We start from the raw sequence: 13591 nt of genomic DNA on the forward strand, positions 1-13591 counted from the left end.
AATATTCTCCATGTATTCTATGGCTAGTCCACTGTCATAGGTGAATGTCAGTTTGAGAAGAAGATCCTGGCTTCTGGCTATACTGCATACACCTATTTGTTAATATCACAATCAATAAACAAGTGGAAGTTGGAAATTTTGGTTGATTTGGTAAAATATATGTTACAAAGATATATGGTATAAATAAAGTCACATCTAGAATCTAGAAGGGAGTATGACAAATCATGGAAAACCTGGGCATCAGTACTAATCTCATACTGTCTTGGGTGTCTTAGACTTATAATTTCTGTAAGTTTATCCCTCCTATTTCTGGTCTTTGGTTCACTACATATATGTGAATTATGAGATAAACTGATAAAGATGGCTAAAATGGATAAAAGAGTTTAATTCAATAAACCATTTTATATGTCTCCTTCTCCCAATCCTTAACATTATCCTCCATATCTCTATTGGGAAAGTTTCCTTCAGTCAACAGATTTGATATGATTCATGAGTACAAGGAACCTAATTCTCCCTGAGCAAGTGGGAAAGTGAACACTTCAAAATTCATATGCCTAAAAGATTAACTTTCTCCCACTAGACAAGGCCTCATTGTAAACAACTCGGAAAATTTTGTTAAGTACTTATCAGGTATTTTTTGTAGGCAATTTATGCACTGAAATTTTCTATAAAATGAAAGATTTTAATAGATCTTAGTTAAGTCAAAGAATGGGGCTATCAGAATAACAAGTTTAGTTTATAGCACAGATCTAGCCATAGTTTTCTTCTGATAGAGCAGCTACAGAGGCAGAAATTTCCCCTGAAGAAATTTTGTGTTATTTCTTTGCGTAAGACTTACAATTATTTAGAATCAAACTTACACCAAATTTAAGAAATTCTTAATTCTTATGATTCCAAGGGGGCATACAGATCTGATTGACTGCACTGAATTGAAAAAGATCTCTTGGAAAAGGAGTTTTATCTTCAGAAATATTTTAATAATATTCTGAGTACTTGGTCCTAATTCTTAGATTTTTTTTTTTTTTTTTTTTTTAAGGAGAATTCTCTGAGCCTTCAAATCAGACACTGCTTTGCTAGCCATTCCTCCAAACTCCCTGACAGCTTTCTACTCAATGACGGTAAGCGAGAAACAAGCAAGTATTAATAATTGTCCTACAATGATACACTAATTATGTTTAATAATAACGGCTCTGCTACTAACATATATGATTTTATTTATTTATTTGAGAGAGAGAGTGAGTAGGATGAAAGGAGGGAGAGAATCTGAAACACATTTCAATGAGCCCAGAGCCCAATGCAGGGCTGTGAGATCATGATCTAAGCTGAAACGAAGAGTCCTCAGATGCTTAACTGCGTGAGCCACTCAGGCATTCCCAGATGAGACTTTTCAAAGCCATTGTTTAGGAGTGGTTACTGACCTATACACCTTGCCTGTGTTGAAGCTTAGTAGACACTTTTATTTATAAATAGTATTTCAAAGTGCATGTTATATTAGTATTTCAAGGATCAAAAGTATAAAATCCTTTTAACAGATTAAATCGCAACATTAAACAATGTAATTTAGTGTAACATATGTCCTACCAGCTTTTAGTTTCATATTTAAGTAGATATACCTCTTAAGATGAACAAAGTACAAGTTCCTTAGGCCACAAAGACAAGCAAATAACCATCTTGTCTATGTGAATAGGCTGGTTTTACTATGTAGGCCCAGAAGAACCCTCAAGTAGCAATCTAATCTATCACTAATTACTGTCAGAGAGACCAGCTCAGTATCTTTTTAAAGTCAAAATGCAAATCATCACCCTTGGCAGGCACTGATTAACATTCAGATAGAAAATACTGAATGACTCTGTTCAACAAGATAATGAACTTATCTGCACCCGCAAGGATATAATGTTGCTCTAAAACAGACCAAGGCAAATACTAAGATAAAAGTCCCTTCTTTCATGGTCTGTGGCATAGAACTTTGGACCTAAGTCAAGTACTCATCCAGGCCTTTGAGAAGATCACAAATTGCTTTTTGAGGTCAATTTATTTACATCTTTTCAACAGGGAATCTTATAACTTATTTTCCTGAAAAACGGTGGCATTCTGTCTGGATAAAAGAACAGTCTGGATCCTTAAACTTTTGGTGGGAATATAAATTGGTGCAGCCACTGTGGAAAATAGTATGGAGAGGTTCCTCAAAAAATTAAAATACCATACGATCCAGTAATTCCACTTTTGGGTATTAACTGAAAGAAAATGAAAACAACTAATCCAAAATGGTACATGGTATGCGTATGCATGTATGCGTGCACACACGTGTGCACACACACGAATACTACTCAGCCATGTGCAAAAGTATAAAACCTTGCCATTTGTGACATGAATGGACCTAGAATGTATGATGCTAAGTAAAATAAATCAGATAAATACCATGAATCTTTACAAATACCATATGATTTCATTTATATGTGGAATCTAAAAGAACAAATGAACAAACAAAACCAGAAACAGATTCACAAATACTGAGAATAATCTGGTTGTTGCCAGAGGTGAGGGAGCGGGGGAAATAGGTGAAGGGGATTAAAAAGCATAAACTTCCAGTTATGAAATAAATAAGTCACAGGAATGAAAAGTACAGCATAGAGAATATAGTCACTAATATTGCAATAACGCTGTATGGTGACAGAAGGTGCCTATTTTTATGTTGTAACCATTGCATAATGAATGGAATTGTGAAATCACCGTATTGTATACTTGAAAGTAATGTAACACTGTATGTCAACTATACTTCAAATACAAGGGGGAAAGAGATAAAGTTACTTTTGCTACCAGTGTCTCTGTTATCTTAAACAAAGAGTATTCATTACAATCAAAGGTACAATCCATGTGGCTTATCAAAGACCACCATCTCAATGTGTTGCTAGGTAAGCACTGGGAATAGGCTAATCATCTATGCTTTGTCATTCTCAAAGCTCGGCCTCTCATACAGAGGTTTCACTTCACCTCAGTGAAGAAAAATGCTTTTTCATAGTAATTTTAATATAACTTTGGCTTTCACTGAGGTTTTATACAAGAAGTTGTTATCTCAAAAAAATTTCTACATATTCTATAAAATTCATACTGATGATAGTTTTCGATAGTTCCCATCCAAGGATGTAGGTAATCAATACTTCTTTGGGTGACAGTAAAGAATAGGAAGCACAGAACTGAATTTAGAAATGCCCAAATATGAAACTCTTGATCATTTGTCCCTATGTTAATGATTTTCCCCTACCAGAAGCCACCACAAATCCCTTCTGAAAGTAGGCTAGATAAAAACAAGTGCCTCGACTGCACTTGAACTCCAGATCATTTCCAACTATTTCAAAATATGATACAGTCCAGTTTCTTGTGCACCTTTTCAGCTTGTCTTCTAGCTGAGTCTAGCACAGTTTCTTTGGAAATAGGACAAGACAGCTTTACTTCTCATTCACTTTAATTAGAATTTATTGACTACCTATGGAAAAATGCACTCTAATGAGGGCTATGATATTAAGATTACATGCTTAATTTTGGAGGACTCATTCTCTGGCTGCCTATGTATTTCTCAACTCTTTGTATTTCCTCTCCAATAAAAACAGGGTCACTGAGTTAGACAGACATCGTCACCCATAGCTCTTACTGGCTGCATGATTTGGGGCAGATTAATTAACTACCTTTTCATTTATAAAGACAAAGAAAATACCACTTACCCTGTATGGTGGTCACAAACACTAAACAAGATAGCCTATGGGGAAAAAAAAAATCATCTAGCATACTTGGCAAGTTGCCATACTCTTTAAATGGTGGTTTCCTCTTTCCTTTCTTCTTTCCTAAGAGAACCTGGCCCTAGCTATCTATTCTATTTTTCCTTCTAGACTATAAGTGACATGAGGGTAAGTAATTGACATTTAAAGGGTATTTGATAAATAATACATGAATGGAATAATGAATAATGAGTAACCAAGAATTTTAGATTCTTTGTTTTAAGGATTACTTTGAATTAAAACCATAAAGCTCACCCATGGGAGTCTACCAATTGAGGTCTGTCCAGACCAGTGTGCCCCTACAGATACTTGAATGGAATACAAAGCTCCACCTGGGAAACTCTTGCTCCTACATATTATCCCAGTGATTTATTTTAAGCCAGTTATTAAAGCCATTTGAACTTTGTGCTACCAAGTATGCAAATTAAATCAACTTGCTATGCTTTAATTAAAGAAAATGAGTTTTAGTTAATGACCGTATAAACCAATAAAAAACATTTACTTTACACCTTTAAGTGATGCAAATTGAATATTTCACATACAAAGAAATTTATTTTTGACTGAAAGATTGGTTTATACTCAGGAGCACCACAGGATAAACCAAGTCTCAATTGCAGTGTTCTTGTTTCAGTTTCCTTCTTATTTTCCCCTTGTAATAAATTTGGATACTTTAACTTTTTTTTGTAATACTCTCACATCGTCAATTATAATACTTTATCAGGAAAAAATATTAATTTAAAAACAAGCAACGGGGCGCCTCAGTGGCTCAGTGAGTTAAGCCTCTGCCTTCAGCTCAGATCATGATCTCAGGGTCCTGGGATCTAGCCCTTCATTAGGCTCTCTGCTCAGCAGGGAGCTTATTTCTCCCTCTCTCTCTGCCTGCTTCTCTGCCTACTTGTGATCTCTCTTTCCGTCAAATAAATAAATAAAATCTTAAAAACAAAACAGAACAAAAAACAAGCAATATTTTATTCAAGCTGGAATAATATTACATGTCATCCCTAAAAATAACACAAATTTTCTCTCTTTGCTTAAGCTTTTCAAACTCTCTGCCCATCAGATAAATGGAGAAAGTTTGTGTTGTCAGAAAGAAAACTGCATAATTGTTGGTATAGTCAACTGAATCTCTGTGTAAATTGAGTGAGTATAAAACAAATTCTCATATAAGTTATATCAGAATCAAGTACAAAACTCCTAGCTGAGTAACTTTATAATAATTAGGAGAGTAAAACAATATAGCTTTCCTGAATTTTATTTACTAATTATATTTTTTAAAAAAATATTTATTTAATTTTTTTGGTGCAAAAAGGTGATTTTATTAAAGCAGGGGGACAAGACCCATGGGCAGAAAGAGCTGCTGCCTTTATTCACTAATTTTAGTACAAAAAGTACTATCACTTAAATGTTATTAATAAACTTGTTTAAAGGAAAATATGACAATACCCAAAGAGAGAACTATAACAAATATATTTGAAGACCTCTCACATTAGCAATGGTATTAGAATAAGCAGAAATTTGAAACCTGTGGCTAAGAACATTTTGAAAGATACAGACCAAGATTACCAATAGGAGTTCTAAAATGGTATTTTATACAAGTCTATCAATTAATTGGATAACCAGGATAAAAATCCTCTTAAAAAATAAAAATACAATTTTAAATAAACAACATTAAGTCAGTAGCTTAGCAATCACTTAACAATAGTCCAATGGCTTTATCTTACAAGTATGGAAGCAAAAAAAATTGGCTCTTTTCCACAGTCTGATATCCCCTATTAGATTCCCTCTGCTTCCTCACGGGTCCCCATGGTCCACAGAACACATTCATGTCTCCTGGTAGTGGGCTAAGGTCAGCCAACTGTCTTCTGGTACCTTGTCTGTTAGGTTGAGAGGCCTTTGTCCTTAGTTCTTTTAAATAAATGATTCCAAAATTTCTCAGACTACTGCTGGTCATGAAAACAAAGAACTGTTGCAGTATTTAGTGATGTTTGGGGAAGCAATTCTTTTTTTTTTTTTTTTCTTTTTGTATGTTATGTTAGTCACCATACAGTACATCATTAAGCAATTCTTTAATTATTAGGACTAGGGACCTGGATACTGTTCAGGTCTAGTAGCACTATGTGTACTTTCCTGTCCTCAATCATTCAATTTTAGATAAATAAGTTCAGTAAGGATGCAGGATACAAATTAATATATAGAAATCTGTTGCATTTCTATACATTAACAAGGAAGCAGCAGAAAGAGAAATTAAGAAAACAATCCCATTTACAACAGCACCAAAAGTAATAAAATACCTAGGAATAAACTTAACCAAGGAGGAGTATTCTGTAAAACTAAAACAATAGTGAAAGAAACTGGAGATGACACAAACAAATGGAAAGATATTCTAGGCTTATGGACTAGGAGAGCCAATATGACTAAAATGTCTATACCACGCAAGACAATCATAGATTAAATGCAATCCCTATCAAAATATCAACATTTTTCACAGAGCTAACACAAATAACCCTAAAATTTTTATGGAATCACAAAGGCCCACAAATAGCCAAAGCAATCCAGAAAAAGAACAAAGTTGGCGGCATCAGAATCCCAAATTTCAAGGTAGACAACAAAGCTGTGGCAATCAAAACAGCATGGTACTGGCATAAAAATAGACACAAAGATCAAAAGAACAATAGAGAGCCTAGAAATAGACACATGCTTATTTGGACAATTAATCTACGATGAGCAAGAATATGCAATGCAATGGAGCAAAGACAGTCACTTCAACATATGATGCTGGGAAAACTGGATAGCTACATGCAAAAGAATGAAACTACACCACTTTTTTAGACCACATGCAAAAATAAACTCAAAGTGGATTACATATCGATATGTGAGACCTAAAACCATAAAATTCCTAGAAGAAAAACATAGGCAGTAATTTCCCTCAGACAACAGACAAAAGCAAAGTGAGAAGATTAGAACTATACCAAAGTAAAAAACTTCTGCCTAGCAAAGGAAACCATCAACAAAACAAAAAGGCAACCTACTGAATGGAAGAAGATATTTGCAAATGACATATCTGATAAGGGGTTAACATCCAAAATATATAATATAAAGAACTTTTACAATTTAAGACCAAAAAAGCAATCTGATTAAAAAATGGGCAGAGAACCCGAATAGACATTTTTTTCAAAAAAGACATACAGCTGGCTAACAGATACATGAAAGATGTTCAACATCACTCGTCACCAGGGAAATGGAAATTAAAATCACATGAGATATCGCCTTAATGCACAAGAAATAACAAGTTGTTGGTGAGGATGTGGAGAAATAGGAACACTTGCGCACTGTCAGTGGAAATGCAAATTGGTGCAGAAACTATAGGAAATAGTATGAAGGTTCCTCTAAAACTTAAAAACAGAATTACCATGTGATCCCATATTCCACTAGTGGGTATTCACCCAAAGAAAATGGTAAGACTGATTTGAAAAGATATGTGAGGAAGGGAAAACTAAACGGGAAGAAATCAGAAAGGGAGACAAACCATGAGAGACTATGAACTCCGGGAAACAAACTGAGGGTTGCAGAAGGGAGAGGCATGGGGGGATGGGGTACCTGGGTGATGGGTATTAAGGAGGGCACATGTGATGAGCACTGTTATATGCAACTAATGAATCGTTGAACACTACATCAAAAACTAAAGATATGGGGCACCTGGGTGGTTCAGTGGGTTAAGCCTCTGCCTTCGGCTCCAGTCATGGTTCCAGGGTCCTGGGATTGAGCCCCGAGGATCCAGCCCCGTGTTGGGCTCTCTGCTCAGCGGGGAGCCTGCTTCCTTCCTCTCTCTCTGCCTACCTATGATCTCTGTCTGTCAAACAAATAAATAAAATCTTTAAAATAAAAACAACTAATGATACTATATGTTGACTAACTGAACATAATAAAAAATAAATTAAAAAAAAAAGAAAAGATATATGTGCCCTTATCTTTACTGCCGTAATAGTTATAAGAGCCAAGATATGGCAACAACCCAAGTGACCATCGATAGATGAACAGATGAATAAGATGTGATATATACACTTGGAATTTTACCTAGTCATAAAAAAATGATATTGTGCCATCTGCAACAACATGGATAGACTTACAGGGTAAAATGATAAGTGCAATAAGTCAGTCTGAGGAAGCCAAATACCATACGATCTCAGTCATATGTGGAAATTTAAGAAACAAAAGAAAGAAAAAGAAGCCAAGAGAAAAGAAAAAAGCCCCCCAAACCAGACTCTTCAATACAGAGAACTGTGTTAATACAAAGTAAGGGGTTGGAGGGATGAAATAGTAAAGGGGATTAAGAGTATTACTTATCGGGACACCTGGGTGGCTCAGTGGGTTAAAGCCTCTGTCCAGCTCAGGTCATGATCCCAGGGTCCTGGGATCGAGGCCTACATCGGGCTCTCTGCTCAGCGCAGAGCCTGCTTCCTCCTCTCTCTCTGCCTGCCTCTCTGCCTACTTGTGATCTCTGTCAAATAATAAAATAAAATCTTAAAAAAAAAAGAAAAAAGAATATTACTTATCTTGATTAGCACTGAGAAATATATAGAACTGTTGAATCACAACATTGAAGATCCAAAACGAATATAACATTATGTTAATTGTATTTGAATTGGAGAAACAAAGAAACAAACAAAATACTGTAACGCTAGAAAAAAAAATATTTTATTTTGGAGGAATCCAGTTCCTGTTCCCCCAACCTTTCTTGAAAAGGCCGTGGAGAGAGACAAACCCTATTTAAAGGTAGGTGGCTGAATTTACTTATAGAAAACAAGGTGGGACAGACATAATAATAAGAGATAACGAACCCTCAAAAAGAAACAGAATTTTTTCTTCACTGTTTTAATTTTTCATATTCCATTCTATTGACAACATTAGAGCTACCACAAGTCATTCCAATCAAATAGCTGTGGAACCTTGAGCAAATCACCAGCTCCCTGGGTCTGTTTTCTCATCTTTAAAATGAAAGAGCTGAACACATTGATCTCCAAGGTCCCTTTATATTGGAATATGTCTTCTTTATATTCTCAATTCAATTATAAGGTAGATTAAACGCAGACTTATCTAATTGTCCTTTAAGGCAGTGATCTCCAAAATGGGGTATATAAGGCAATTAATAAGACGGTTGGGACCAAATATATGAAATTTTAATTTACACAGGTTTTTAATGTAAAGAGTTTGGAAAAAGGTTTAGTTTTACTGATCTTTAGTATTCTGACACTGGTGTCCTCACTGGGTCTCTGGGAGATAAGAGCTCCACAAAGTGGGGGTGTTGACAGGGAAACACTCTTTCTTTGTCCATTCTCAACATACAGCATGCTGTTTGTACCTGGTTATGGGGATTTACAGATATTATCGGATGCATACCAGATGGACAAGAGGCTTACAATGTTTTCTGTGAAACAATCTCAGATTAAAAATAATACCAATAATGCAAAATTAACGAATGACTAGAAAAACAGCTGGGTCAACACTTTTCCTTTTCTTAAAACAAGTTTTTTGGTCAGCCTCATTATGTGAGGTAAAAGAGTGACTATGGAATTAGATTCACTCTGACATGATGTTGTCCTCCCAGATCAAAATTACTAAGTGTGGCAAGTGTTCATTCTCCTTAATTCTGAACCTTTTCCTTAGTGTATAATGGGTTTTGAAGTATTTGCTAAGAATGATCGTACACATACAAAGATTTTTTAAAAGATTTCAAATACATAGTGACAGCATTCTATACAGATGGGGGTATACAGTGAACAAAGGTTGAAGCTGTTTATGTGTGAATGTGGATGCTGTTTACTGGAAAATCACCATGGTATTGCTGCCTCAGCCTTCAAGTGGCCTGTGGGGGACCTCTGACAGCGCTTGCCTCTCCCTCACGCAAGTGCAGCCCTGGAGAACAGCCCGCAGAAGCATAAGCAAATTCTAGTCCCTGATATGACTCCTCTAGTCGCCCTTGTGACCAAGAGTCTCCCTCACCCGCCAGGGCCTTTCCTTTGTGTACTCCTTAGAAAAGACCCCTGTGGCACTCACCAAAACCTAGCTCTTTTTGGTTTGATTTGACCATTTTGGCCTTAGCCTAGGACCCCACAGGCCTATAGCCACCCTAAGAAGGGCATGTGCCCCAGGTCCTGTCTGTCCTCTGCCTCAACATCTCTGTGTGACCCCTGGAGGCTGCTGTGTACTTCCTCAGGACCTGTGAGTAATAAGCTTCTCTACCTTAATTTCTCTGGGGTCTTTTGTTGAAATTTAGCACATCATCTGGCACCCAGTGTTCCATTGAACAAAATCAAAACAACGTCATGGCACAGTGCAAAACAGGACTTGTGGAGCCACATGGTCTCACGGCCCTGACATGCTACTAGCTGTGCTCTGGGTAAAGCTCGGGAGCTCCAGTTTCTAAACTGTGCAGAAGGAAAACAAGGCCCATCTCACAGGATGGTTGTGGCACTTGAACATGAACACTTGGCACATGAAGGTCTCAGTAAATTTTAATTTCTTTTTCCTTCCTCTGAATTTGCCAAAAAATAAAGACGTACTTATGTAGTAAGGGAGGGCAAGAATACAGTGTGGTGCTATTTAAAATTGCATTATTTGTTTCTGCTAGGTCATATAACACAATAATTGGCCCCACAACAAGTTTGTCCATGTTAAGCTGAGATTTAAGAACTGAATTGGCAACTTTTAACTCACCACATTAAAATCTAGATTTTCTTCAACCCATGATTTTGCCTCTTCAAATTCATCTTTCATTTCCATTATAAAAAGTGTATCCAGGGCATCTACTATTGTTGCTCCTTTAATACTACCTGAAAATATCAGAAAAATATATACTGATTAAAATATTTGACAGACATACAAGCAGATTGACCAGTTACTTGGAAAGGGACAGGCAGAGGATAAACTGAATTTGTTAATAAAGAGTAATACTAAACAAAGTCTAAAATTCTTTCACTGAAAGAAAATTTAAAAGCTGCATTAAAACCCAACTAATAATGATTACAGGCTGTGGATTGATACACTAATCTTTAAAGTTTCTTCTGAGTAGTAGAAAGTAACTCTTAGAAATTTCAGTTGTGGCTGCATTCTCTAGCAAGAAAAAAAATAGATCTGAAACAATGGAGCAAGGCACGTATTAATTTTAATGTAATCACATCCAAGTGCACCTGTGAAAAACTTTTAAATATAATTAGAACTAAAATTATGATAGCTCTAAAAAGCCATTCTTCAAAAATGGAATTCACCCCCCTTTGAAAGCTTGACTGATCCTAACCTCCCCTCCCCCCCATGCAGCCCATCTCAACTCTATGATTCATTTCCTCCAAACTGCCTTGACGTGAAGACTTTACATTGGTCTTACACTCATCACTTACTGTCTTCCATTATAAATACTTGTGTGCATCTCTTTTAGTCTGTAAACTTTCTCAGACTGGAGAAGTCATGTCTTCTTCATCTGCACATTCCATACGAAGGGACTGAGTATGTCTCAATGCTTCATAATAATTTTAAAAATTCACCAACATATGAACAGAGAACCAAATAATCTCTTTGATAAAGATTATGACAAATCTACACAAAACTGATTTTTTAAAAAATTTCTTTTCAGTGTAATAGTATTCACTGTTTTTGCACCAAACCCAGTGCTCCATGCAATACACGCCCTCCCTAATACCCACCATCTTGCTCCCCCGCAACCTCCCACACCTCGCCCCTTCAAGACCAATTTATTAATGATACAGGCAAATTTCATAGAGATAAAAGCAAAAATAGAATTAGATTTTTAAAAGTTATGGTGAATAATGAAATAAATAGAGGCCTCTGACTCTGCATGAAGCTTCTGAATTTGTCTTCAATTCCCACATCTCATCACCTATGTTACTGAAAATACTTTATAAAAACATCTGAAATCACTTCTGCTGCCACTACTCCAGGTTTGGGCTCTCTTCATCTCTAAACCGTGTCTCTTTAATAGGTCCACCAGTCTTTTTTCCACTTTGCCAGCTCTTCCTAACTGTTCTTACAATTCCCTTCTCCCTACCTGGGTTCCCACTTCATATGAATATCTGCAGTTGAGATGAATATCTACTGTACGATCTAATGCTTTGACAACTCACTATTTACACACAGGTCTTCTGCACGAGGCAGAAAATCTGCAAAGACTTGTATTGTGTTGATTAACACCAGTGCTAGAAGGACAGCCAAACACACGAAGATCCTGAATAAATGGAAAAGCATAGTGTGGTGATTAGGACCACAGGCTTTCACCTTAGCCACAACTGTGTTCTGGCCTCAGCTCAGTCAGTTAGTATGTGGCTAATATGAGGCAAGCTCTTCTGAGCTGCATTTTTCTCATCTATAAAATGTGTATAATAATGAGGTTAAATGAGACATCACATAAATGGCCCTTGGCACGTGTCAGTTGATACCGTTGTTTGTTATATGACTTGATACTATTTAACACCTTCAGTCACAGTATAAGTCACATTTTCTATGGGGAATTAGGAAGTCTCAGAATAAGACTTTATCCCCTTCATCCTGTCGCTTATAGGCAAAACTATGCCTGTTAAAAAAGAATCCAGTGGGATAAGAAGGGCACTGGGTACCTCTGTGACCCAAGGAACCCAACATTTCAATTAACTAGCTTCCTCACCTCCTCAGTGGGAATGTTATTAACACCCCCAGTACCAATCACTGAGGGATGCTGTGAGGACCAAATACAATAAAGCATGCCAAATTCGATAAATGGAAGTTGAAATAACTGATCTAATCCACTCCCACTTTCTGTTCTGTGGCACAAACAGGAGAAACCCAGAGCTAAAGCTAAGAGTCACCAAGATACAGTGAAGCTCACCATGAAAGGTTGCCTTGACCAGATTATCAATAAAGACACTACTTTTACTTGACAGGAACCAGTGAATACCGCTGACCACAGGTTCCTCTGCTGGGTCGCACCCTTGCAGCTAAAACTCATGATGCTGTACCTACATCCATTAAACGAGAATCTTTGGAAGTGTCTCCAGGCATTAGTATTTTTTTCAAGGGATGAAAGTGATTCTAACATAGAGTGCTCTGTTGGAAGGACACATTATGCACAGTCCTTGCAGGTAACTCCTATCAGGTATGCACGTTTCCTCACAACCAGGTGGAAGGGGCATATCAACGTCACCACCAACAAGTTCTGTCAACTGGAGAAAAGTTACTGTCATAAAGAAACCAAAGCACATACTACTCACCAAATAAACTACTCGAATGGCCTTCTTTTGATATAGGTTTCAGTTCATTTAATCCCCAGGCATACCGTTTATAATTATTCCAAGCATGTTTCATCATCTGAGAAAAGAAAATGAAAACGGGATTATAATTTGAATTTGAGAGGTTTTTGCTGAAAAATAGATCATACATGAAAGACCTAAAGGTTAAAGTTTTAAAACTCACTGCTTAATTAAAAGGATGATGATTACTTAAAAGGGTGACAGTGGTATGAATAAACTAGCACACACATATACACATTGCCTTTTTAGATTTCCAAAAGGAGATTTCTTTAAAAGAGTACATATCATTTTTTATTTAAATTCAATTATCCAACATAAAATACATCATTAGCTTCAGATGTAGAGTTCAAGAATTCGTCAGTTGCATATAACACCCAGTTCTCATCATATCACATGACCTCCTTATTGCCCATCACCCAATTACCCCCTCCCCACATTCCCTTCCTCTCAAGTAACCTTCAGTTTGTTTCCTATAGTTAAGAGTCTCATGGTTTTTCTCCCTCTCTGATTTCTTCCCATTCCGTT

At 36.6% G+C, this 13591-nt stretch overlaps 1 protein-coding gene across 1 annotated transcript in view; it reads right to left on the reverse strand.

The window, feature by feature from the left end:
- MAN1A1 (mannosidase alpha class 1A member 1) overlaps positions 1–13591 on the reverse strand; it is a 166509-nt gene that overhangs the window by 112132 nt on the left and 40786 nt on the right. Inside the window, exons 2-3 of the mRNA XM_059400633.1 lie at positions 13028–13124; positions 10488–10603 (exon numbers count right to left, since the gene is read on the reverse strand). Coding sequence (XP_059256616.1) covers positions 10488–10603; positions 13028–13124 — 213 coding nt within the window. The remainder of the gene's footprint in view (positions 1–10487; positions 10604–13027; positions 13125–13591) is intronic.

The sequence above is a fragment of the Mustela nigripes genome, chromosome 5 (genome assembly GCF_022355385.1).
Source record: "Mustela nigripes isolate SB6536 chromosome 5, MUSNIG.SB6536, whole genome shotgun sequence".
Classification (NCBI taxonomy): Eukaryota; Metazoa; Chordata; class Mammalia; order Carnivora; family Mustelidae; genus Mustela; species Mustela nigripes.